Source organism: Gavia stellata, chromosome Z (genome assembly GCF_030936135.1).
Source record: "Gavia stellata isolate bGavSte3 chromosome Z, bGavSte3.hap2, whole genome shotgun sequence".
Taxonomy (NCBI): domain Eukaryota; kingdom Metazoa; phylum Chordata; class Aves; order Gaviiformes; family Gaviidae; genus Gavia; species Gavia stellata.
In genome coordinates this window covers 66949033-66971903 of record NC_082637.1, presented here as the reverse complement: position 1 = coordinate 66971903, position 22871 = coordinate 66949033, and the positions used below count along the sequence as shown (strand labels likewise).

The 22871-nt window shown below is 39.5% G+C and overlaps 1 protein-coding gene across 1 annotated transcript; it reads left to right on the top strand.

Moving 5' to 3' along the window:
* Window positions 1–1691: 1691 nt before the first annotated feature.
* FEM1C (fem-1 homolog C) lies at window positions 1692–20551 on the top strand. The gene is made up of 3 exons (XM_059833936.1): window positions 1692–1737; window positions 2364–3090; window positions 16520–20551. Exons 2-3 carry the CDS (start codon window positions 2547–2549, stop codon window positions 17827–17829), a joined length of 1854 nt encoding a protein of 617 aa, XP_059689919.1. The 5' UTR covers window positions 1692–1737; window positions 2364–2546; the 3' UTR covers window positions 17830–20551.
* Window positions 20552–22871: the final 2320 nt, after the last annotated feature.

Here is a 22871-nt window from a genome sequence, read left to right as displayed (position 1 = left end):
TTCTGCCGTGGTCCAGGCAGGAGCTCTCTGCAGAAACCGTTCCCATTCCCCTCTGGCCTGCTTGCCCAATGTTCCTTCCGTGGACCCTGTCCTGGCACCTTGGCCTAATTCAGAGACAGGAGGGAGTGGGGACACGCCTGCATTTGATATCTGTAGAAGCACTGCAGCATCCACTACTTTACACACGACCATGAAGCCCAGTAGTTTGTAGGTCCATCAGTGCTGACTGCGCTGCTTGCCACCCACCCTAAAAACTCCAAGGACGGAAAGGGAAAGGTCTGTCAGGTTATCATCTCCATGTTCCCTCCAGCACAGAACTGTTCCCTGCAGTACCTTATTTATATGTGATATGATTTGCACAGCCTGATCGCAAATGACTCTATCAATGAAGTCCCACAACTTCCAAATGATTTTTCTGGCTTCATTGAGCCTCCCTACCAGGATATTATTTTTGATGCTAAGCATGAGCTTTCCTCCCTTCATTTTCTTCCCAACTGCTGTTGACTAAAGCTTGTAAAACTCTTCAAATAATTCCTCCGTTCCACTCGCATCTCTTGAAAAAGTTCTCTATTCTTCTTACCCTTACTTACTTCTAATGTAGCATTTACACACAGTTACATCTTTTAATCTGTCTCCATAAATTAATACTACCAGCTCCTTAATAATTGTGATTGCTCTTCTCTAAAACCCCGTCAGCTGGTTTTCGTCTTTCTGGTTCTGAGGTTTGCAAACAAAGCAACTGGCAGCCTTCTTGCCGGCGGAGGGTACAAAGGGACAAATGGCAACCCAGGCTGCGATATATTGCTTCTGGACATAAAATTGCAAACTGCACTGTTTTCTCTTTTTTTGTTGTTGTTGTGGTTTTTTTTTAGGGGGGTCTACTAGATTGCATTGCAAATTGATGTCCAAATTACTGCCTATTACTGCCCATGGGTCTTCTCCAAGGTTGTTTCTGCATATGGTGTCCCTCCTTTCTGAGGCTTGCAGACGAAATACTCGGTTGTGACAGAAGTTACACTCCCTTGCTCGCGTGTAGCATTTTTAGGATCCTTCTCCCTTTTTATTATTATAGGAATAAACAAAACGTTACATGCTAAGCCCATAGCAAGCCACATGCAACGTCAAAAAAAGCAAATTTTATGCCAAACAGTGACGTCATCTAGAGCCAGAGCATCGTCTGCCCGCAAAAATCACACATTTCACCCAAAATTTATTAACTGATGAGGCATATATATATGCGGTGCCTTTTGCCCCACGGGGCTGTGCTGCCCCCCACGGGAGGACCCCACCGCCCCCCCCCACTGGGAGGGGGGGGAGCCACTGGGAGGCGGCGGGGTCCTCGGGGGGGTGGGGGGGACAGCACCACCAGCTCCGACCCTCGGAATAAGGCCCGATGCCCCCTCCCACACGCGCGCTATAGCGGGGTGCGGCGCGGGGGAGCGCCCTCGCCCGCCCCCTAGCGGCCAGCCGCCACGCTCGCCACCGCCCTTGAGCGGCGGCGTAGTCCCGCCCCCAATCCCGCTGCGAGTGGCTGGCGGGCGCCCGCGCCCTTTTCTGATTGGTCCCGACCGCGCCCAGGAGGCTGCGCTGCGCCGCGCCGCGCCCCGGGCGCAGGGCCGGTTCTGGGTGGCGGGGGCCGGCTGTCATGGAGGAGCTGGACGGGGCGCGGGGAGCGGCGGCGGGCGCTTCCCTGTGAGGCCGGCTGCGGCGGGAGGGGGCCGGTAGCGCCCCGGGAAGGTAACCCCGCAGCCCGGCGGCCCTTTCTGGCCGGCTCCGGGCGGGCGGGGAGGCCGGGGCGGCCGTGGGGGAGCCGGGAGGGGGTTTGGGGCCCGGAGGCGAGGGAGGGTGGGGGAGGGGCCTCGCTGAGGGGGCTCGCTTTGAGGGGGGGCGGCCGGCCGGCCTCTGGGCGGGCTGAGGGTGGTCGTGAGGGAAAGACTCTCCTGAGACTCGGCCAAAGCGTGGCGGCCGGGGCGTGCGTCGCCTTCCCCGCCTGGCTTTCCCCCGAGGGGTTCGTGTCTGCGGGGCTCCCTGGGGCAGCGGGGCGGGGGGGGTGGGGGGCTGGGGCTCTTTCCTTGGGCTACGCCTCAGAACAAGTCGGGGTACGTCTCGTAACGCTGTAAGAGAGAAGAGGATTTTTCTGCGGCTGGTATGGATAGCACGCTAGTAGGATCACCCCCCTGCCCCCCGTCCCCAACAGCTTTCCTCAGGGGGTACCGCGCAGCCCGGAGGGGTCCCAAGAAAGGCAACTGGATGTCGGTGTGCCACAGCAACGAGTTGTTTGGTTATAGCTGTAGAAAAATACAGTTGTGGTGACTTGTTTGCGAAGTAGGAGGTGAAAACATCCAGAATTCTTTCTCTTGCAGATTTATAACAAGCACAGCCTGTGCTTTGTCAGGACCCTGTTCAGAGTCTCCATGTTGTCCCGTCTAGATGAAGCTGGTCTGAGAAGCTGGGAACATTCTGTTTGGGCTGTGCATCTCGAGTAAGCTTTTGGCTCTGAAAAAGGCAGGCGTGTATCCTTCAAGAAGCAGAGAGGTACAGACTAAATGGATCTAAAGACAGCAGTGTTCAATGCAGCTCGTGATGGCAAGCTGCGACTCCTTTCCAAGTTACTGGCAAGCAAAACAAGAGAAGAGGTAGCCCTACTGATGTCAGAGAAAACCAATGGTGCCACACCACTTCTGATGGCAGCCCGTTACGGGCACCTTGACATGGTGGAGTACTTGTTGGATCACTGCTCTGCATCGATAGAAGTTGGTGGTTCGGTGAATTTCGATGGTGAAACCATTGAGGGGGCTCCGCCGTTATGGGCAGCATCAGCGGCTGGCCACTTGAAGGTGGTTCAGTGTCTGTTAGATCATGGTGCATCCGTCAACAATACAACTCTGACAAATTCAACACCGCTTAGAGCTGCCTGTTTTGACGGTCACCTGGAAATAGTAAAATATCTTGTGGAGCACAAAGCAGACCTGGAAGTATCAAACCGTCATGGGCATACATGTTTGATGATCTCATGTTACAAAGGCCACAAAGAAATCGCTCAGTATTTACTTGAAAAAGGAGCTGATGTCAACAGAAAAAGTGTTAAAGGTAAGTTAATTTTTTCACTTTCCTTGTGGTAAGTAGGGGTAAAGTTACTCATTTATCATTCTTTAGGAGGTTGACATCCAAAAATATTCTTCTTGTCTCATAAAGTGGATGAAGAAGAGATAAAACGTATTTAGCTATGTTTTTACTGTTTTTTTCCAATATGCTCCTTTGTTAACATGGGTTGTATAATTTAATTCTAAATTGATATATTTTAATCTTAGACCCCTAATTCTTAAAAAGACTTAGTCATGTGAAATGTCACATTTATGCATGTGCGAAAAGCTAATAAACTTGCTGAGAACTCCTCTTTGTAGTAGGCTGGTGTAGGCCGGGGCGGCCGTGGGGGAGCAACTTATTCAAATATATGAGCATATATTCTTGGTTTTCATACTGCTTCTTAACAAACCAAATATGCTGTACATAAAACTGACCTGTGCCAATAAGGCTTGTAGAAGGAAAGATGCATAAAGGAGGAAGATTATTTTCTGTGTCAGAAATGAATAACCACATTGCTCTTCACCCGCCTCTCCCTCCAAATTCTTGAATAATTTTGGACCTATTTTTGGTGTTAGTAAACAAAAACATATTAGGATTAAAGAAATGAAGCTGCAGGTGACTGTGATCGCAACAGAAGGACATCAGTGGTGCACAGATCGTGAAGGATATCTCATTGCCCCTGTTTACAGTTACCCTGGTTCAAAGTGAAGATTTCTGTTGCCTTTGCTGTGATCATAATTACGTGGACCTCTTGGTTTAACCACTGGGGTTTTTATTACATCTCAGACTTGCATGTGGGTGTGATATTTGCCTGAAAAGCACACCAATTATTTCAGGTTACGGTTACTTTTTAGCTCACTGAGCCAAGGAGATAGATATAGATAGGTATATACATATTACTAATCTGCTAATAAACCTTTTATAGCATAATACTTCCACTACCTGTTTCTGGCTAATTACATTTATAACAGTATACTATACTTTACAGTTATTTCTGTTAAAGTATAGTTGGTGTCTAGATTGTTGTATGATACTGGTAAATGCCAAATACAAGAGTAATCTTTAGAAAAGCTGTTCAGTTAAATACGCCTTTTTTCAGCAAATCATGCAGATATGTGGGTTTAATGTAAAGAAAGCTAAACTACAGATTTGTCATAGAGGTGGGCAGAGCAAAATAAATCTTCCTTTGTAAGGATTTAAGGTCGGTTATGAATCATCGTGGGCTTGTGATAGGATTAAAATGTCATTTTTCTAGACAGAGTTCTTGGAATAACAAGCGAAATATAAAGTATGTATTGCTTTTTAGTTTTAAACCAAGCACTTTATATGATAGGTATGAACAGAGCAGCACTGTTAAATATCTGATGTTATAGGGAAAAAGATAAATCTCAACATCTCTTTTTGTCCCCTCATTTTGTGTTGGTGGAGTAGGCTTTACTTTACTGGTCCTTCCTTATTACTCACTTTACTAGTGCATTAGTGTTATTTGTCTTTGTTTAAATGACTGAGTGGCAGCCACGCACTCCTGAGGATTTTCTCAGTGCTCTCAGTTTTTATCTTAATTCCTTCCTCTCTCTGCTTCGTTTAGTTTCTGTGTGACTTGCAACTAGGCACATGAGCAAAGATATAACTGATCCTTATTTAAATTAAATTTTAAAAAAAGTTGGATTGGATATGCTTTAGCTCATTAAAATTCATTTTATACTTTGAACTGCCATGTGTACAAATGGATGTGTGTACGTAATATCTATTGGTCAAGCATGTGGAATATGTTTTTGTATGTGGAAATCCCCCCTGACATGACACGAGCATACGTTTTCTTTTTGGAATCTTAAAGCAGTCTGATCTTTGAAGTTGTTTAATAAGCAGTGATGAGGTAAAGAAAGAGAGAAAGTAAGTACTATAAACCCTGAAAGTGAAAGTCAGCTGTGGAAAGGCAGAAGAACTGAACAAAACTGGTAGCCCTAAGTGTTTCAACAGTATGGGTATTGCAGTGGCTGAGGCTCAACAACTAACCTGCTGAACTTTGTTTTGTGAGAATGCTTGGTAGCTATTAATTTCAAAATTAGTATTTCCAACAGGATTCATTCTACGTTGTTGTGTTCCACCTAAAAGTCTCTGTGTATTTTTTTCAGTTTCTTCTCCTCCCTGCTATGTACTGAACAGTTGACATCTGTCAACATATGTACTGTGCTTGTAGTGGGGAGATACAGGGAACTTGAGTGCTCTGCTCTTGAGTAGTAAAAGTTGTTGCTATCCTTGTATCTGAACTCTTTGTAGATAGGCCCCTTCCTGGGCCATGTATGGAGAAGCCTACTGTTCTGTAAAATATATAGAAGCTTTAGCTACTGTAAATATTGCTGCATTTAAAATTACAACGTTCCTTATAAGAATAAAACTATGTAACTTCAGGAGAGGTGCCTTTGTGGGAGATTATTATAGATTCTTTTCCCGATATTATTCTTAAAACTGGAGGGGGAGGGAAAAATTACTTGAACTATTCTTTGTGGGTTTCCACTTGATTTTCATACCGCAAGGTAGAACTTTGTTCATATTTTAAAAACCAGGAAAATCCGGAGCTGGGAAGGATATGAAAATGTTTTGAAGTGTTGACAGTTCCAGGGAAAAATCCAGATACTTTGAGATGAGAAAATAGGTAAGTTTACAGGCATCTGAAAGTTAGGGTGACAACTGAAGTGGAGTATGGAAGAGCAGGTGAAAACATGCGGTGAAGTCCTGCTTCTAAAATACAGGCAGAATCCCGCAACTGTGTTTTGGACAACGGAAATTCAGAATGCAGAGGTTCTTGAAAGACAGTTGTGGAAGTGCAAAAGTATAGCTAGGAAATTATTAAGATGTTCATAAAGTCTTCAGAGTCTGAGTCAAATAAGATGCTACACCGACGTAAAGTGTCCGTCTGGCACTGTCTTCACAGGAGATGGTGGTGAAGAAGGAGGTAACAAGATGTTTGGGGTAGGTAAGTGCTGTACTGTGAAAGATGGACAATGCTTCTGAATTTAAAGTATGAGCCTTTGGTTGTCTGTCTTTCTACTGTTTTACAGATCTGAACTTCCACAGTTTCCCCAAACTTTTATTAGCAACACAAATGTAATCAAAGGATTTTTAAAAAATGTTTTATGTTACGTGAACAGCGTTAGTGAGGGGGAAAAACTGGTACCTGGGCTAAGAAGGGTGGGGTTTTTTTCTCTTAGAATTGTGGAAAACTGCAAAGATATCTGTAGAATATTTTTTTTTGGTAGAAGAGCAAAAAGCAGCCAAAGCAACACTTACAAAGTGAGTTAATTCACCACTGTCTTCCTAACTCAGAGGCTTCTCCAGATATTACTCCTGGTTTAAGAAGCTGCAGATTAAAAAAAACAAAGCTTAATAAGTTTCGCTGGTATATAATAATATCTCAAATGGTAAGTTGTGAGGTTTTTTTCCAAAACCAAAAAAACCTCTTAAAAATTAAAGATCTAAAAGCTTTCATGCTGCTCTTAAAAAGGAAGGAAGGTGTGGATAATACTAGAGTAGCAGAAAGCTGAGTTTTTTCAGGAGGAGGTAGAACCCTAGAACTAAACCTCAAGTGAACCACAGACTTACCTTTGTGCCGGATGAGGATGATGTTCTGTGTGTCGGCAGCATGCAGTTTTCTGTTCTGCTGCATTGCAAAGCTTGCCAGTGATCTGTTGTTAAGAGTGGTGCTCCCTTACCATGTTCAGAGTAGATCTCTGGATTGAATACAGTGTTTCACTGATGTGTTTCTGTGTACAGTCTTTGTTTGGCTGCTTTGTGTAAGGAGGGAAATGCATACTCTTGTCATTCAAGTGGTAGCAGTCTTTGGGTCTTCAAATTACAGATTTTGGCTCTCTTGGGGATATACCTGGGGCTGTGTTTGTTGGATTTTGTATTTAAAATAAAACATTTCATATAATTGCCCCAATAAAATTATTTTACATGCAGACTGTTTTAAAGGGATCTTACATTTGTGGTCTAACTCCAGACAGGACACTTAGATCTTGCGTTTTGAAAATTTGCAGTGCACATTTTGATAATTTGTGTTATGCTTTATCGTCCTGCACCAGACTTGCCGCAATAATGGAGATTCATTATCTTTTTTTTTCTGCATTTAATGAGTTAAATTATAGATGAAGTACACAGGTGCTGATAGCCAGGATGGTCTGAATGTTATGGTGCTGGGAATAAGGACTCTCTTCCAAAATATCTACTTGAAAGGCACATATTTTTTCTGAACACAACTTGTAAGTCTTTCCATTGCTCAGCTCCTTGGTATGTGGTCTCTTTCTCTTCAAGGTGATATTCATGGTTTTTACTAGTAGTTTTCACTAACTCTGTGCCTCTTCTGTTGTTAGCAGATTCATCTGCTAGCCAAAAGACTAATTTTCCTCCTCCTAAGTATTAGAAAATTTCATAAGAACGGCTGGACTAGGTGTTCCTTTAAATGTCTCTTGAGATCAGTGCAGGAATGTTGGGTTGCAAGCCCTGATTCTTTGTCGTCTATCATCCTCCATACTACTGTAGCAGTTGGAGGGACTCATGTATTTTGAACATAGAAAATAACAGTATGATTCAGACTCTTGTTCTTAGATTCCACTGGCACAGTATTTGATTAGAATAGCTTTGTAAAATAATATGGAGGACAAGGCTTGTTGACTTTGCTTCCTCATTTTGGAAAGTATAGAAGCATACAGACCTCAGTCTCTATGGGTACTGTATCAAGGTTATACATGTAGTAGTACTATATCAAGGGCTAGTGCTATTTCAGTATTGTCATTTATGCGGGGTACTGGAAAGTGTAACACTCAAACCTGCTGGTTAGGGAAAAAAATTCTTTTACAGACTTAGCAGACCCAGAAATAAGAGGATTAGAGAGATTCACACTCTTTGCCCTATGATCAGTGTGATTTAGTATGCATTAAAAATAATTAATTTTCTCTTGCAGTAAACATTAAGGAGTCTGGCAGGTTTGTTCTCTTCTGAGGTTTTTTGTCTTGTCTGCTTGCTGTGATTCATTTCGTGTGGGGGAAACACCAAACAAAAAACTGAAACAAAGCTCCCCCCCTTTTTTGTCTTTCTTTTTTCCTCCTTGTGAATAAACCCTTGCTCTAAAAGTGTTCTGTGTCCTCTTTTTTGGTTTGTTTTTTTTCCTTTTTTGGTCAGTATTACATGGCACAGTGCACTGCATTTTGTAGATATTTTCTGTGTGACGCTATGTGGAAACTGAACTTCAGTATGAATGTCTGTAAATAAAATAAGGAAGATACAGTTTAAAGGAATAAATTCTTGAATTTCAACTAAAAAGGAGTTTATGTTGAAATTAAACGATGAACAGCATGCTTTTGATTGGTAATCTTGATAACACAAGTTCTCGTGAATTACTTTGGTGAGCAATAGACCAATTATTCTGTTACAGAACATGGAAACTAAATTAAAATAACTTGTTGCGATTAGCAGTTCTTTCTAATTTTTCTGTGATTTCTTCTTAAAGGGAAGACATACCTTTTTAGTTTTTCTTTGTCATACCTACTAAGCATAGGGATGTATTTTTCTGCAGTTTTCTTGTGCGCTGTCCGTGTTTTTATGTACGTAGCAATAAATTTTTTTCAAAATCAGTAAAATTCTTGGAAGACTTAATTACTTCAAGTGCTCTTAGAAAAAAATCAATGTTACATGAACAACTTCATTTTCTAGAAGTGATTGATTTAATCTGTAAGGCTGCAATATAAATACATGTGGTTAATTTCGCATACTGGTCAGTCATTTAAATTAAATCTTTTTTATGTTTAGAGGTCTTGGATATGAAATCAGATTGATATTAAATTTTAATGTAAGTTTTACTCCCCAGAAATTTGACCAAGCATTTTGTAAGTATTAGGAAGTGGATGTACTTAACTGGTTGCAAATCAAGTCATATAGCTTTCTGTGTCATTGCTTCATTTTCTTTCATTCCCATGTCACAAGCTACCAGTCTATTTTTGGCATTACTTGCTTCTGACATAGAAAGACACGGCCTCATTATGAATTTGAATGCCCACCCCTCCACTCCAATAAGCTTTTGGTAACACTGGATAGTTAGAGAATTAGTTCTGTGACAGGTGAAGTGTTTGTGTAATGTTCATACCACTTTTAACGGGGGACTGTAACAAAAGAATAAAACACGAAGCTATGGTGCTAACTGACCATATATTTTTCCTTGATTCGTTTTTGCAAGATTTGGAAGGACTGTTGGTGGGGTTATTCTGTTTCTTTATTGCTGTTTTTAATCAGAGGAAGTTATTAGGTAATCTGAATGATCAAGTTTTATACAGATAGAAATGGTTTGTAAGTAGTATTAGCAATACAGTATAGTGGCACTCACTTTCTAGCAGAGAAGTAGCGTGACTACAAAATGTTTCTAGTCCAATTTTGTTTCTGTGCAAGAACAATGAGCCTTTCATGTTGTTGTAATAGTAGCTATCTTCTATGTGTGATGAAATTCCTGCAGATAATTTTGGAATTAAAAATGGATTTAGAAAATAATAATGAAACCTATTTTGAAATAATCATTCACACCTTTAAAAAATACTTTGATTTGACCAACATCTTTGTATATATCCCTTGGAAAACTGCTTATCAAAGAGAATGACTTTCAAAGTACTTTTACTTACTTTCAGCCTTTTTCCTTTTTAATACAGCAGTAGATATAATGTTGACTTTTAGTTTATTACTGAATAAATAATGTTAAAAAATTTGAATTAACTGGTGAATTGTGTTCAGTTACTGTTTATTCCTGTTGCTATAAAAATATAGTGTTTTTAAAACAGATGAGTTAATTTACATACATACATACATTCACATAATTTGCCATACTTATTTGAACTTTTCAATTCCTTGCCAGTATGGGGAACACAGACTTTGAATTAGATATGAAGGCCACTGACATGTTTTCTTTCAAGTTCTTCCTCAAATTTAACACTTGATACTTGCTAGGTGTAGATGGCTGGTAATCTTGTTATTTCTTTAGGTTGGGGTTTATGGTTTTTCAAATTGGCTGCTCTCAAGTATCTGTCTACCTGTGCCCACTTCTAGTCTATGGAAACTTGTATTTTTGCAACTTGGTTTTTTACTGCTGTACCTATACCATCCAGTCAAACTTAAGTGAGGTGCAGCCACTAAAAATTAATGGTGATGGCCTTCCTTTATTAGTTTGTACATGGCTTAAAATAACTTTGGTTATTTTAACTCTAAGGGTTACTACAATATAAGTAGCTAAAAAATTGCGCTACTTCTGATACGCTGTCAGTAACAGCTGTTTAAGCTTAAGTCAGTAATTGTAATAAGAATAAAACTCCCAATTTTTTTAAAATGAAGGACATCCAGTTGGACGGAGTAGTGAAATTCCTTGGAGCCTTAAGCGTATTTCCACATCTTCTACGTAGTTGCGTTGTAACTAATGACACACAGACTGTTGGACTGGACCTGAATTTGCCCAGACAATGGCCAAGCTTAATTTGTGTGGATTTTTTCAGTATTAATGCGTCATAGCATATATGCCTGGCAATTGATAAAAGAGTGTCAAGAGCAGCATTACATGGTGATGGATCTACAATGTGTAATATGAATAGCTGCCATTGATCCTATTGTCAAGACCAGCAAAATATATATTAATAGTTATGAAGCAATAGTAAGAACTTTGGTGTTACTAATACCTTGTGGTTTATTTGTCTTTAATATGATTTTATGTTATGACTTTTCAAATATCTTAAAAATATTGACTTGAAGGTAGAAAATAGGTGCCAATTCCAGTGTTTCAGAACTCTGCTGTGAGGGACGGTATATGGACTTGAATACACCCTAAAATGGCTGTTTTACCTGGTGGCTCTGCCAACACCCAGATGCATCTGGTTTTGCCTTCATCATTGAGTGCAGCAGTGCAGCTGCTCTGAGGAAGCAGCCAGTCTTTAGTTCTGGATTGACTGCTGTAGTTGCATTTTAACTAGACTTTCTCGAGCATAGCAAGAAGACTTATGATGTATGTGTGTTGGCAAGTTTGTATATTTGTCTGCTTTTGACATCTTTCCATCTTAGGAATATAAAGGTCTCCTGCTCCTCAGTATTGAAGTATCAACAGTTTCCTGGTCTGTGATGTGTGATAAGGACAGAGGGAATCATACTTGATAAACTATGCATGCCAAATTCGCCAGACTTCACCTATATTTGGTTAAATCTCTGTTCCTGTGATTGGAAATTTTGTTGGTCTTGGTAGAGACTGTAGTGTGGCCAGACATATAACTGACTTAATGCTCTCTATTAGTGATAAAAATTGCCTAAGATATTAAAGACTGAAAATCACTTGCCATTGTATGAACTGATTTAGCTTTGTGAATTTCGATCTGACAGGTAGTTTCAGGTGGTGCTTCATGTCGGGGTGTCTTCCTCAGCTTACTTGTTAGTAAATGATAGTAAAATCACTGGCCACTATTCAGAAATGTTTCAGGAAATGAGTATTTTGCAAGTTAAGTTCACTGTTAATGAAACAATCTGATATTTTCTGTGTTGTTTTTTTTAAATGTTTGGAACTTGCACTTAAAATACTGGTTGGGGGGACAAAATATATTCATAGCTCTGCTATAATTGTTAAAAAAACCCTGTTAAACTTGAGTCATAAGCTTTTGAAAATAACTTTTTACACATCTTTTTGTATGAATTTGATTAATATATCAGCTAAATCTTGGTGTCTGGTGAGCGTGGATTGAGACTCAGTTTGTCCTGAATAACTGCCGTTCCTTCTTACTGTTGTTCTTCTGGTTGCTGGAATTGAGAGCAATGAAGAGGCCTTGAAATGTGCTGTCAGTTCTTCTTCATATGGTCCACAAACAAGTTTGAGGAAGAATCAGCAGACCAATTTACGAGTAAAGTTTTGAGAAGTGAAAGATTAGATGAGAAAGAATGAGGAGGGGTATGGTTGGGATACTAGTGGGGAAACCAAGGCAAAATTCCCAGTGCCCATCAGAAAATTTTCATCTAAACAGACCTTGAGTCTCTACATAGTTCTTTTTCTGCATACCAAAACTTGCAAAAGCATTGGATGTCCCAGTGGCTAGTCAACAGAAGATAACAGCAAGCTATTTTGTGAGAATCTGCTAATTGAAAATGCAGAATAGAGGTCTACATTGTGGGTATAAGGTATCTGCTGGTGACAAGTGGGTATTGAATTTAGAGGACAGTCATTATGGTTGGACCAGATACTGCTGAGTTTTGCTTTTGTGTTTTTTCTTCAACTTTTTATCCTCGTACTTTGTCTTGTTAGAAGGAAGATAAGTGTGCTGTGAAGTCACATATGTAAAAGCTAGAAGATGTCAAAATTATTTGTATAGACCTACAACAGGTTCTTATAATTGAAATGAAAATGGAACAATTTTCTATTTCTGAATTGTATTTAATAAGTACGAATCTTTTTTCCTTATGTACATATATATACATGTACTAACTGCAAATGTTTTGCTTTTGAATTTATCGTATTTAAGACACTAAACAATACATGCTTGGCAGAAAGCATGTGTTAGCGGAAAGACTTTACCTCCATTTTAGTTTTCATTTATTTCTATACAGCATTCAGCTTTTCAGATCTCAGGCATCCTTTTGATTTGAGTTTCATTAGCTAAATACTTTAGTGTGAAGAGTGAACTGCACATTCTAGAGATCAGAGCCTGGAAAAAAAAATAAAGTGTATGAAGATAAATAGAAGCTGTTTAGATCAGTAGACTATATATCTACAAATACACACTTATCCCAAACATCAGCTGAAGATTTCAAGACTACTGCTTTGTTTCCTAACCCACCGTAGTTCTGTTAGAGACTAGAACTACCAATCGTCTTGTTGGCATTAAAATATAGCCTACCAAAAATGCAAATAAGGAAGTTTCAGGAAACTTCTCTCTCAACTTTTAAAAGCCAAATCTGATGACTATGAGTGGGCAGAGAACCCTTAGAAAAGACAGTCTCATTTATGAATGTGGAAACTTGCTGGCAGTGTAACAGAAAATGATGATCTGATGGGCAGTTAACTGGAATTTGCAGGGCTAATGATGTAGGAAATCTTAATTTGAGGGGAGAGATTTTTACATGAGCTTTCTATTAATAATTTACATATTAATTTAGTCGGAGGCTGAAAAGTTACTATGCCTGAATCTGTAAAGAACAAGGTAGATTTAAATTGTGTAATTAGAAAAGCAGTCAACCACGTAAGAGACTTTGTTATGTTGGGAGTGGACCAGGAGAGTTTTTCATCTTTTTCCTTCTCCTCCAGTGAATTGCTCATATTTAAAGTTAAGCAAAAGTTTCATCTAGTTGAAGCCTAATAGTTAAATATTTAACTGTGTTGTCCAGTGCTTCCTTTCGAATTTTCTGTGAGTAGAGTTTTCAAACAGGTGGCACTAGTGCTTACTAGAAGTTTCCCCACGTGATGTTAGAATTGGGGTGTCTTTAAATAAAAGACTGTGCAATGTCTGTGTGATGAGAAATAATCTGCATATAAATGATAAGACACTTAAAAGGTAGATGGCTGTGTGTTGTGTGTTGAAGGCATTTTTTTCTTCTTGGCTTTGGGAATCCTAACCAGAGGAGCAGAGGGATTAATGTAGGACTTCAGGTTAAAGACTTAAGAAAGCGTTAAGAATAGTTTGTCTGGGTATATACATGTACTCGACAAAACATCCAGCTCCCTCAGAATATACTGGCAGTCTCAAAGGCCCCAGCTGAGATGAAGGGCCTGTTGTGATGGATTTTATTTTCCATTGTGTACAATTACTGCCCCAAAACATGTAAATCAAAAGGGTTGGCAGATGGAGAGAGGAAGAAGTATAGTGTAGAGACAAACAAAGCCAATGTTAAGTTAGCCTAGCTTTAATTTTCATAAAGATCTCATTATTTTTTAGTCATTGCTGGAGATGGAGGGGAAGGGAAGTTTGACAAGGGAAGAAGGGAAAAGTGTAACAATGTGGAGATAGCAAGTTTACGTTTCTGTTCCATACTTGAAAGCAGATACAAAATCCCTTATTGAATAGAATATTTCAATTGGGAGGGACCTACAAGGATCATCTAGTCCAACTGCCTGACCACTTCAGAGCTGACCAAAAGTTAAAGCATAGTATTAAGGGCATTGTCCAAATGCCTCTTAAACACTGACAGGCTTGGGGCATCGACCACCTCTCTAGGAAGCCTGTTCCAGTGTTTGACCACCCTCTCAGTAAGGAAATACTTCCTCATGTCAAGTCTAAACCTCCCCTGATGCAGCTTTGAACCATTGCCATGCATGCTATCACTGGATCCCAGGGAGAAGAGCTTAACACCTCCCTCTCCACTTCCTCTCCTCAGGAAGCTGTGGAGAGCAATGTGGTCACCCCTCAGCCTCCTTTTCTCCAAACTAGACAAACCCAAAGTCCTTAGCTGCTCCTCACAGGACATGCCTTCCAGCCCTTCCACCAGCTTTGTTGCCCTCCTCTGGACACATTCGAGGACCTTCATATCCCTCTTAAATTGTGGGGCCCAGAACTGCATGCAGTACTCAAGGTGAGGCCACACCAGTGCTGAACAGCAGGATAATCACCTCTTTTGACCGTCTGGTTATGCTGTATTTGATGCACCCCAGGTTGTAGTTTACTCTTTTGGCTGCTGGGGCACGCTGCTGGCTCATGTGGGGCTGCTGTCAACCAGCACCCCCAGATCCCTTTCTGCTGGGCTGCTCTCCAGCCACTCCTCTCCCAATTTATACTTGTGTCCAGTGTTACTCCATCCCACCTGCAGAGTCCAGCATTTGTTCTTGTTAAATTTCATGCCATTGATAATTGCCCAGTGCTCCAATCTGTCTAGATCCCTCTGCAAGACCTCTTGTCCCATGAGGGAGTCAACAGCATCTCCCAGTTTGATGTCATCAGCAAACTTCCTAAAGGTGCATTCAGCATTCAGCTCTTGCATCTGGATCGTTGACAAATATATTGAACAGAACTGGCCCCAGAATTGAACCCTGAGGAACACTACTGGTGACTGGTCTCCAGCCAGGTGTAGCCCCATTCACTATAACCCTTTGAGCCCTGCCATTCAGCCAGTTCTTCACCCAGTGCGCCATGAACCTGCTCATCCCATGGCTGGACAACTTGTCCAAAAGGATGCTGTGAGGGACAGTACCAAAAGCCTTACTAAAATCTGGAAAAACTACATCCACTGCTTTGCCTTTATCCACTGGGCAGGTGGCTGGCCTTATTGTAGAAGGATATCAAATTAGATAAACAGGACTTTCCCTTTGTGAACCCATGTTGACTGTGCCTGATAATTGTATTGTTCTTTAAATGCCCTTCAGTACCACCCCATATGATCTTCATAATTTTTCCAGGAACTGAGGTTAGACTAACAGATCTGTAGTTTCCTGGGTCTTCCCTCTTGCCCCTCTTATAAATGGGAATAACATTGGCTAGCTTCCAGTCAGCATGGACCTCCCCAGACTCCCAAGACCTTTGGATCAAGAGGAGTCCTGCCATAACATCTGCTAGCTCCTTCAGTACCCTGGCATGAATCTGATCAGGCTCCAGTGACTTGTGAACATTCAGCTGATACAGCTGGTCCCTTCCAATTTTGGTGTCCACAAATGGAAAGTTGCTGTTTCTGCACTCTTGGTCCTCTGACTTAGGGGACTAGGCAGCCCAGGGTCTATCAGCATTATTAAAGATTGAGGCAAAAGAAGTGTTGAATGCCTCCACTTTTTCTTCATCCCTATTAGTCAGGTGACCATCTTCAACAAGATTCAGTCCGATGTTTTCTTTAGACCTCCTCTTGCTATTAACATACTTAAAAAAGCCCTTCTTGTCTGATACAGCACTGCCCAGTTTCAACTCCAGTTGAGCTTTGGCCTTTTCTGTCTTCTCCCTGCATATATGAACCACAGCTCTGTAATCTTCCTGCAAAACCTGACCTCGCTTCCAGAGAGTGTACAATTTCTTTTTCCTCTTGAGCTCCACGACGAGTTCCCTGTTCAGCCAAGCTGGTCTTCTGCTCTGCTTGCTTGACTTGTGACACAATGGAATTGCCTGTTCCTATGCTCTAATGTAGTGGAGAATTCAGTCTAAATTCTGTTTTTTTGAATAAAGAGATAAAAAAGGTCCTTAAAACCTGTTTAATTATTTCAGGCAATACTATCAAGCATTTTGATTTTTATAACTGCCTGACAGCCTTGATATTTAATCAGATCTTGAATATTTTGGGTTGTCATCTAAGCCTTTCATAGTTGATAGATGTCAAAACAGTTATATTCTTTTAACTATTAATGTTTGGGGTTTTTAAACTTTTTTTTAACTAATTTTTTTTTTAACTATTAGCGTGGCAGGGTTTGGACTGTGATTTTATTACAATTCATGTAATTATGTTTCTTCTCTTGCAGGAAACACTGCGTTACATGACTGTGCGGAATCTGGGAGTTTGGAGATCATGAAGATGCTTCTCAAGTATTGTGCTAAAATGGAAAGGGATGGTTATGGAATGACTCCCCTTCTGTCTGCTAGTGTGACAGGCCACACAAATATCGTGGACTTTCTGACCCAGCATGTACAGACCAGTAAGGCTGAGCGCATAAATGCTCTGGAACTTCTAGGAGCAACGTTTGTGGACAAGAAGAGAGATCTGCTTGGTGCTTTGAAATACTGGAAGCGAGCTATGGAAATGAGATACAGTGATAGGACTAATATCCTGAGCAAACCTGTGCCACAAACACTAATTATGGCGTATGATTATGCTAAAGAGGTAAACAGCTCAGAAGAGCTAGAAAATCTTATTGCAGACCCTGATGAAATGAGAATGCAAGCACTATTAATTAGAGAACGTATTCTTGGCCCTTCTCACCCAGATACATCCTACTATATTAGATACAGAGGTGCGGTCTATGCAGACTCTGGAAACTTCAAGCGTTGCATCAACTTATGGAAATATGCTTTGGACATGCAGCAGAGCAATCTTGATCCGCTGAGCCCTATGACAGCCAGCAGTTTACTATCATTTGCTGAACTTTTCTCCTTCATGCTGCAGGATAGGGCAAAAGGCCTGCTAGGCACTACTGTCACATTTGATGATCTCATGGGTATACTGTGCAAAAGCGTTCTTGAAATAGAACGGGCCATGAAACAAACCCACTGTCCTCCTGATCCAATACAGCTGAACAAAGCCCTTTCCATCATTTTGCATTTAATTTGCTTGTTGGAGAAAGTACCTTGTAGCTCAGAACAGGAGCATTTTAAGAAACAGACTATTTACAAGTTTCTTAAGCTTCAGCCTAGAGGGAAGAATAACTTCAGTCCACTTCACCTTGCTGTTGACAATAATACTACATGTGTGGGTCGCTACCCAGTTTGTAAATTCCCCTCTCTACAAGTTACTGCTATCCTAGTGGAATGTGGTGCTGATGTAAATGTCAGAGACTCTGATAACAACAGTCCATTACACATTGCTGCACTGAACAACCATCCGGACATCATGAATCTTCTTATCAAGTCAGGTTCACACTTTGATGCCACAAACTCACATAAACAAACTGCTAGTGATTTGCTGGATGAGAAGGAAATAGCAAAAAATTTAATTCAGCCTATAAATCATACTACGTTGCAGTGTCTTGCTGCTCGTGTAATAGTGAATCATAACATATACTACACAGGGCACATCCCTGAAAAACTGGAGAACTTTGTTTTGCTCCATAGATGATAGTGTGGAGTCTCAGAGTACTGTTTTTGAAGCACGACTTGGTGATGATATTTTCCTTGAGCACTGTTGTGATACACCAGCGTTCCCTTAGCTTGCTCCATCTTGCTGTCATTGGCTAAAGCGTTGTTAGCATCAGATCTGCAGAGTTGGTTACCCAGTATTTAATATGAATATGCCATATAATATATTTTGTGGATTATTTAGAAATGTAATGCCATATTTAGACTCTTAAAATTGTCTGCCAAAGGCTTGTCTATTCTGGTCTTACTTGCTTGTTGGGTGTTTGAGACTGAGTTGAGTATTTTCCACTGATGTCTTTTTACTATAACTGTTACGTGGATTTTATACAGTTGGAAGGTCATCTTTTTTTGGTTTTGCTTGAGCATTTCTACTCTTACTCTGTTCTTTTTCTATGGACTCATTGCTAAACTGTACAGGTTGTATGGACTTGTTAACATTTGCAACTACCATAAGTGCTTTTATCTTCTCTATGCACTGGCTTAAACATGACTGTTGTGTGTGAGCATATTTCTATGCAGCACTTGGCCAATTTCAACTTAAATGCTAATTTTGTTTTGCAGTTTGTTTGGAGCTCTTTTGAGAATGCTGTCTTCATAGCATGATGCATTTTGAAGTTACTTATCAGCTCTCCAAACTTGGGTTTGACTTTTTTGACTGCTGTAACTGAGATTGCTTTCCTTTTGATCCTCTGGAAATTTGTCCTAAATTTGGGAGAAGAAAATCTCACTTTTTTCTTATCGTAGTCCACTTGAACTTTAAATCTGAAAATCGTTTTATTGCATTGTGCGGTTAGGGGAAGAATCCTCATTATGTACAACTGACACCTTCCGCTTTGCACTAATGTCTTGCTTGTGCTGGTTATGTGACTAGATGTGAAGTTTGCTCAAAGTTTAACCTCAAACTTAATGATACACTTTAATGAGATATAGATCAAATGTATGCCGTAGTTTAAAATTTACAACTCAACTTTAGCTACAAAAGAAACTAAAGCATGTTGGTGGCATGATGCTTATCAGTCCAGATCTAGACATCATCTAACATAGTAAGTGGCTGTATGCCAGGGTATTGGAAGTTCTATAGCAGTGTCCTTTTTTCTTCATTTTAAGTATCTTTATAAATACTTGCATGGATTTTTCATCTCTGCTATGTCAGCTGTACTTAACAAAAAGCAGAAGTTCTGTTGTGTATATAGCTCCTAATTAAAGTACCTATTTTTATAATATTTGCACAACAGCTTAGCTTTTACAACAGAAAGGGCTCTTTTGACTTGATAAGAAACCTGTAAATGAAGATCATAAATGTGAGTGCGATTCAGGTAAAATAATATAATTCAGCACTTTACTGTTGATTAATAGTAGAATTTATTATGGCACATTAGCCCTGCAAATGTCTTAAATTAATTTCTGTTGGATAGAATACAGTTTACTTGCAAGTTTAGTGGTCTAGCATATTGGATATTTTTGACTTGATGTTACATTTCAGTGCTGGGTAGTACATGTACCTATGAGGTTCTTGTTCCAGAAATTCAACAAGTTGATTTAGGCCTTTGTCCGTGATAGAGATATTTAGAAGCCAAATTAATTAGATAAAGTTATTTTAGGAGGGTCTTTTTTAATATTCTATTTTTATTTTTTAAGTTGATGTTGGAACATTTTTGTTCTTCGTGAATCGAGTTGAGGAAGAATGTGTCTTGGGAGCATATAAGAATAGTTCTTCATTGCTTTTGAGCTGTTTTGGGTTCCCTGTTAGTGTATGGTGTGGTGCCTACTAGCTTAGCCATTCTTGGGAAAAATATGGGGATGTTTTTAAACAAAGGTATGTTGAAAGCAGTGCTGTTTGTGTATTGCCACTTTCAGACTCTGTATTTTGAAGCAACTTTCACCTGTTTGTCCCATGCCATGTCTACATTGTATGAAATTGTGAGAATGAGGAAATGCTGTTAGTTTCTCTTGCAAATACGCAGGAGTAAAATTCTATTCAATTGGCTGAATTTCTCTGATTTGTAATGATTAAAACACATGCCACCCAAGTTGTCATTTGTGAGAACATGTACTTGATTTTTGAATGTTTTTATTTATTTATTTTTATGCTTTTCTACTGCTCTGTGAGTAGGGATAACCAGCAAATCACACCACACTAGAAATGATCCACATTATACTTCAAGTCATAAAAATAATTATTTTTCTATAGGTCACAGAGAAAGGGATTCTTAGAGTTTTATACTCTGGAAACTGTACTGCTCTTTAGTGGTTTTAGTTTAAACTTCTGTCTTTATAACTGTCAAATACCGTGTTTAAAATTAGTTTGACGTTTTAGTCCAGAAATAGAATCTAAAAATTGTTAATTGTTAGCAAATTTTTGAATGAAAAATGTTCCCAAAAAAGAAAGCATATCACTACTAAGTATATGTAAATCTAGTGAAAACTGCTACAAGGAGGGCTTTTCTGTTAGCTACTCTTTAAAAACAAACCAATTTAATACAACGTACTGATTTATTTTATGTCGTTCTGTCTAAATATCTACCAATGTGCATCATTCCTAAAGACTATCACCTCCATGCAGAATTTAATTTTTCATGGTGATGAGGCTATCTGCTGAACTCCTATCTTGCCAGATACTTGGACTTAGGTGTCCAAGCAGATGAGTTGATGCATTTGATACCACTTTCCATTTAGCCCTGTATGTTTACATTACCCTGTTTTATTTTTTCTTAATTTTAAACCAAATTGGTACAGAGCCCATGCTGGGTAATGTGATAGGGATTAGTTCAGGAATTGCTGATTGGGAGGGAGGGTTGGAACAGCAGGCCCTGTCTGAGATGCACATGCCACTAAGGCCTGTGCTAATGGGTAGTAGCAGTTTTGCCCCCTTAGCCCCTGATTCAAACCAGTTTTGTCTCCACTTCAGTATAGATACCAACTTTCTGGACCAGATTTTTTTTTTTATTGTTACTATTCAGAGGTGGGAATAAGTTTATTTTAGTGAAACATATTGATGCAAAATGCAGTAGTGTTGCTAGCTGGACTCAAATTGTGGTAAGGACAAGGAACTAAAGAGCATTCGGAACGCAAGGAATTGTTTTATTTTTATCATATTTTTAACTCATTGTTTTCCTGTACTCTCTTCTTCCTATTTGGGCTTTTTTTTGTGATGAAATGTTGAGAACACTGCAGAAAAAATTATGCCCTGCAGGGGTGAAATAGGTTTTAAAATTTATTAAACAATTTACAGGTATGGCTCCCTAGAGACAAAGACACTGATACCTCCTTGCTTTTTGAGACCTCTGAAGTTGTATTTTTTGGGGTAGGGGATAAATGCTCAAAGCAGTTTTTCTAATCATCTTAGGTTTCAACTGAAATACTTCAACTAGGATGATGAAGAGTATTCTCGTAAAAAAATTAAATGTTTTTCTTACCAAATTCTAAAATTGTATTCCTATTTTTGTATCACTTATGCTGGTAACCAGATTCCAGCTGTCTGTGGTGTCTCTGTTCTCTTTGTTAAGTACAGTGTAAAGACACTTTCTGAAATGCAAGGCAACAGTGTGGTTAGTTTTCCATATATACTTTACAACAGTCCCTGGATAGGAAGTAATTTTGTGTATTTCCTAAGTCCCCAAAGAGCTCTCTTTTAATGACTGTTTTGCAACTGGTTAAAATTAACCTCTTTCCATTTTTACAAAACACTACTTTAAAAAAGGAATAAAGTGCTATAGCAAAATCCTTACAGGAGGATTTATAAAAAGATAAATACCTTATGAGGAAAAAAGGTGCATCTCCTCAGTTTTGTATCAACTACAAGGTCACAGTGGCTGCTCTTGAAATAGCTTCCTCATGCTTTGAAATATAGAGTGGAATGCCTGTTACACGCTAAAATGTTGACAAACATGAGTAAGTAGACTAAACACTAATTTCTATCTTCTGTGACTATAAAGTCAACTGGTACTTAATGCTTCAAAGTAATTTTGGGGAAATTCATGGGAGACACACTAGACTGCTCATATCTCTTGGCTTTGAGTGTGAAAGGAACTGTTGACCGCTCAGTGAGGGCAGAATGAAAAGCTGTTGTTGGTTTGGTTTTAACGAACGTACTTGTGTCCCATTCTATCACAAAGACTTCCTATGCAGAGCTAGCTCCGTGTATGGAAATACTGCGGTTTCTTTTTTACGTGAAGTAATTTAGCTTTAACAGTAATGTAAAAAAGGAATAACAAGCGTATTTCTCTGCTCTTACTCTCTTTAGGCTCCAAATGCAGATTACATTAAAAATATGTTTTGGAGAACACCTGTCTGAGTCTATATATCTGTTTCCTTTAGGGTTACTGCAATACTGGTTGGTAAGCTGCTTTTTCTGTTGAGTATAAATAGTTAAATGTGAATGCTGCAGCTTTAGACTTTGAACATCATGTCATTAAGAAATGTACCTTAAACAAAATGTCACATTTAATTCTCTTTCTTTCTGTGAAATGGTGGTCCAGCCAAGCCTTTAAATTCTGGTAGTGGGTAATAGTAAAGAAAAGGCTTAAACTGGATGATACAGGAGACATTATTTTCCCAGTTTCTAGAAAATGCACTTAGTCGTGATATTAATTCTGTGAAAACATAGTAGTTTTAGTTTATAGCACAAAAGTAGTTAGCAAGACTTTGTAAGATGTAAGCAACAGACACTTTTTCAAGAAAGTTGCACAAGTGAATTTTCTCCTTAAATCTTTTGAAGTATTTTCACTATTGCATGAACAATTTTAAAAAATAGAGGAATAAAATACTCCAAGGGTGAGAGAAGAATTATGAGAGGGTCCTTATTAAAGGCAGTTAGAGAATGGAAGACTTTGAAAAACATTGCCTTTGTAATTTCGAAAGATATTTATAGTTAGGCACAGTAGTCACAATCCTATACTTAAAGACAGCGTAAACTTCAGAGAGCTGAACTTCTAGGTTTAGGCCTAATCAGTAACAAACAGCATCAAGAAAGATGAGGTTCTGGATGAGGAAAACTGATCCAGAGCTTTCACAGTGAGATAA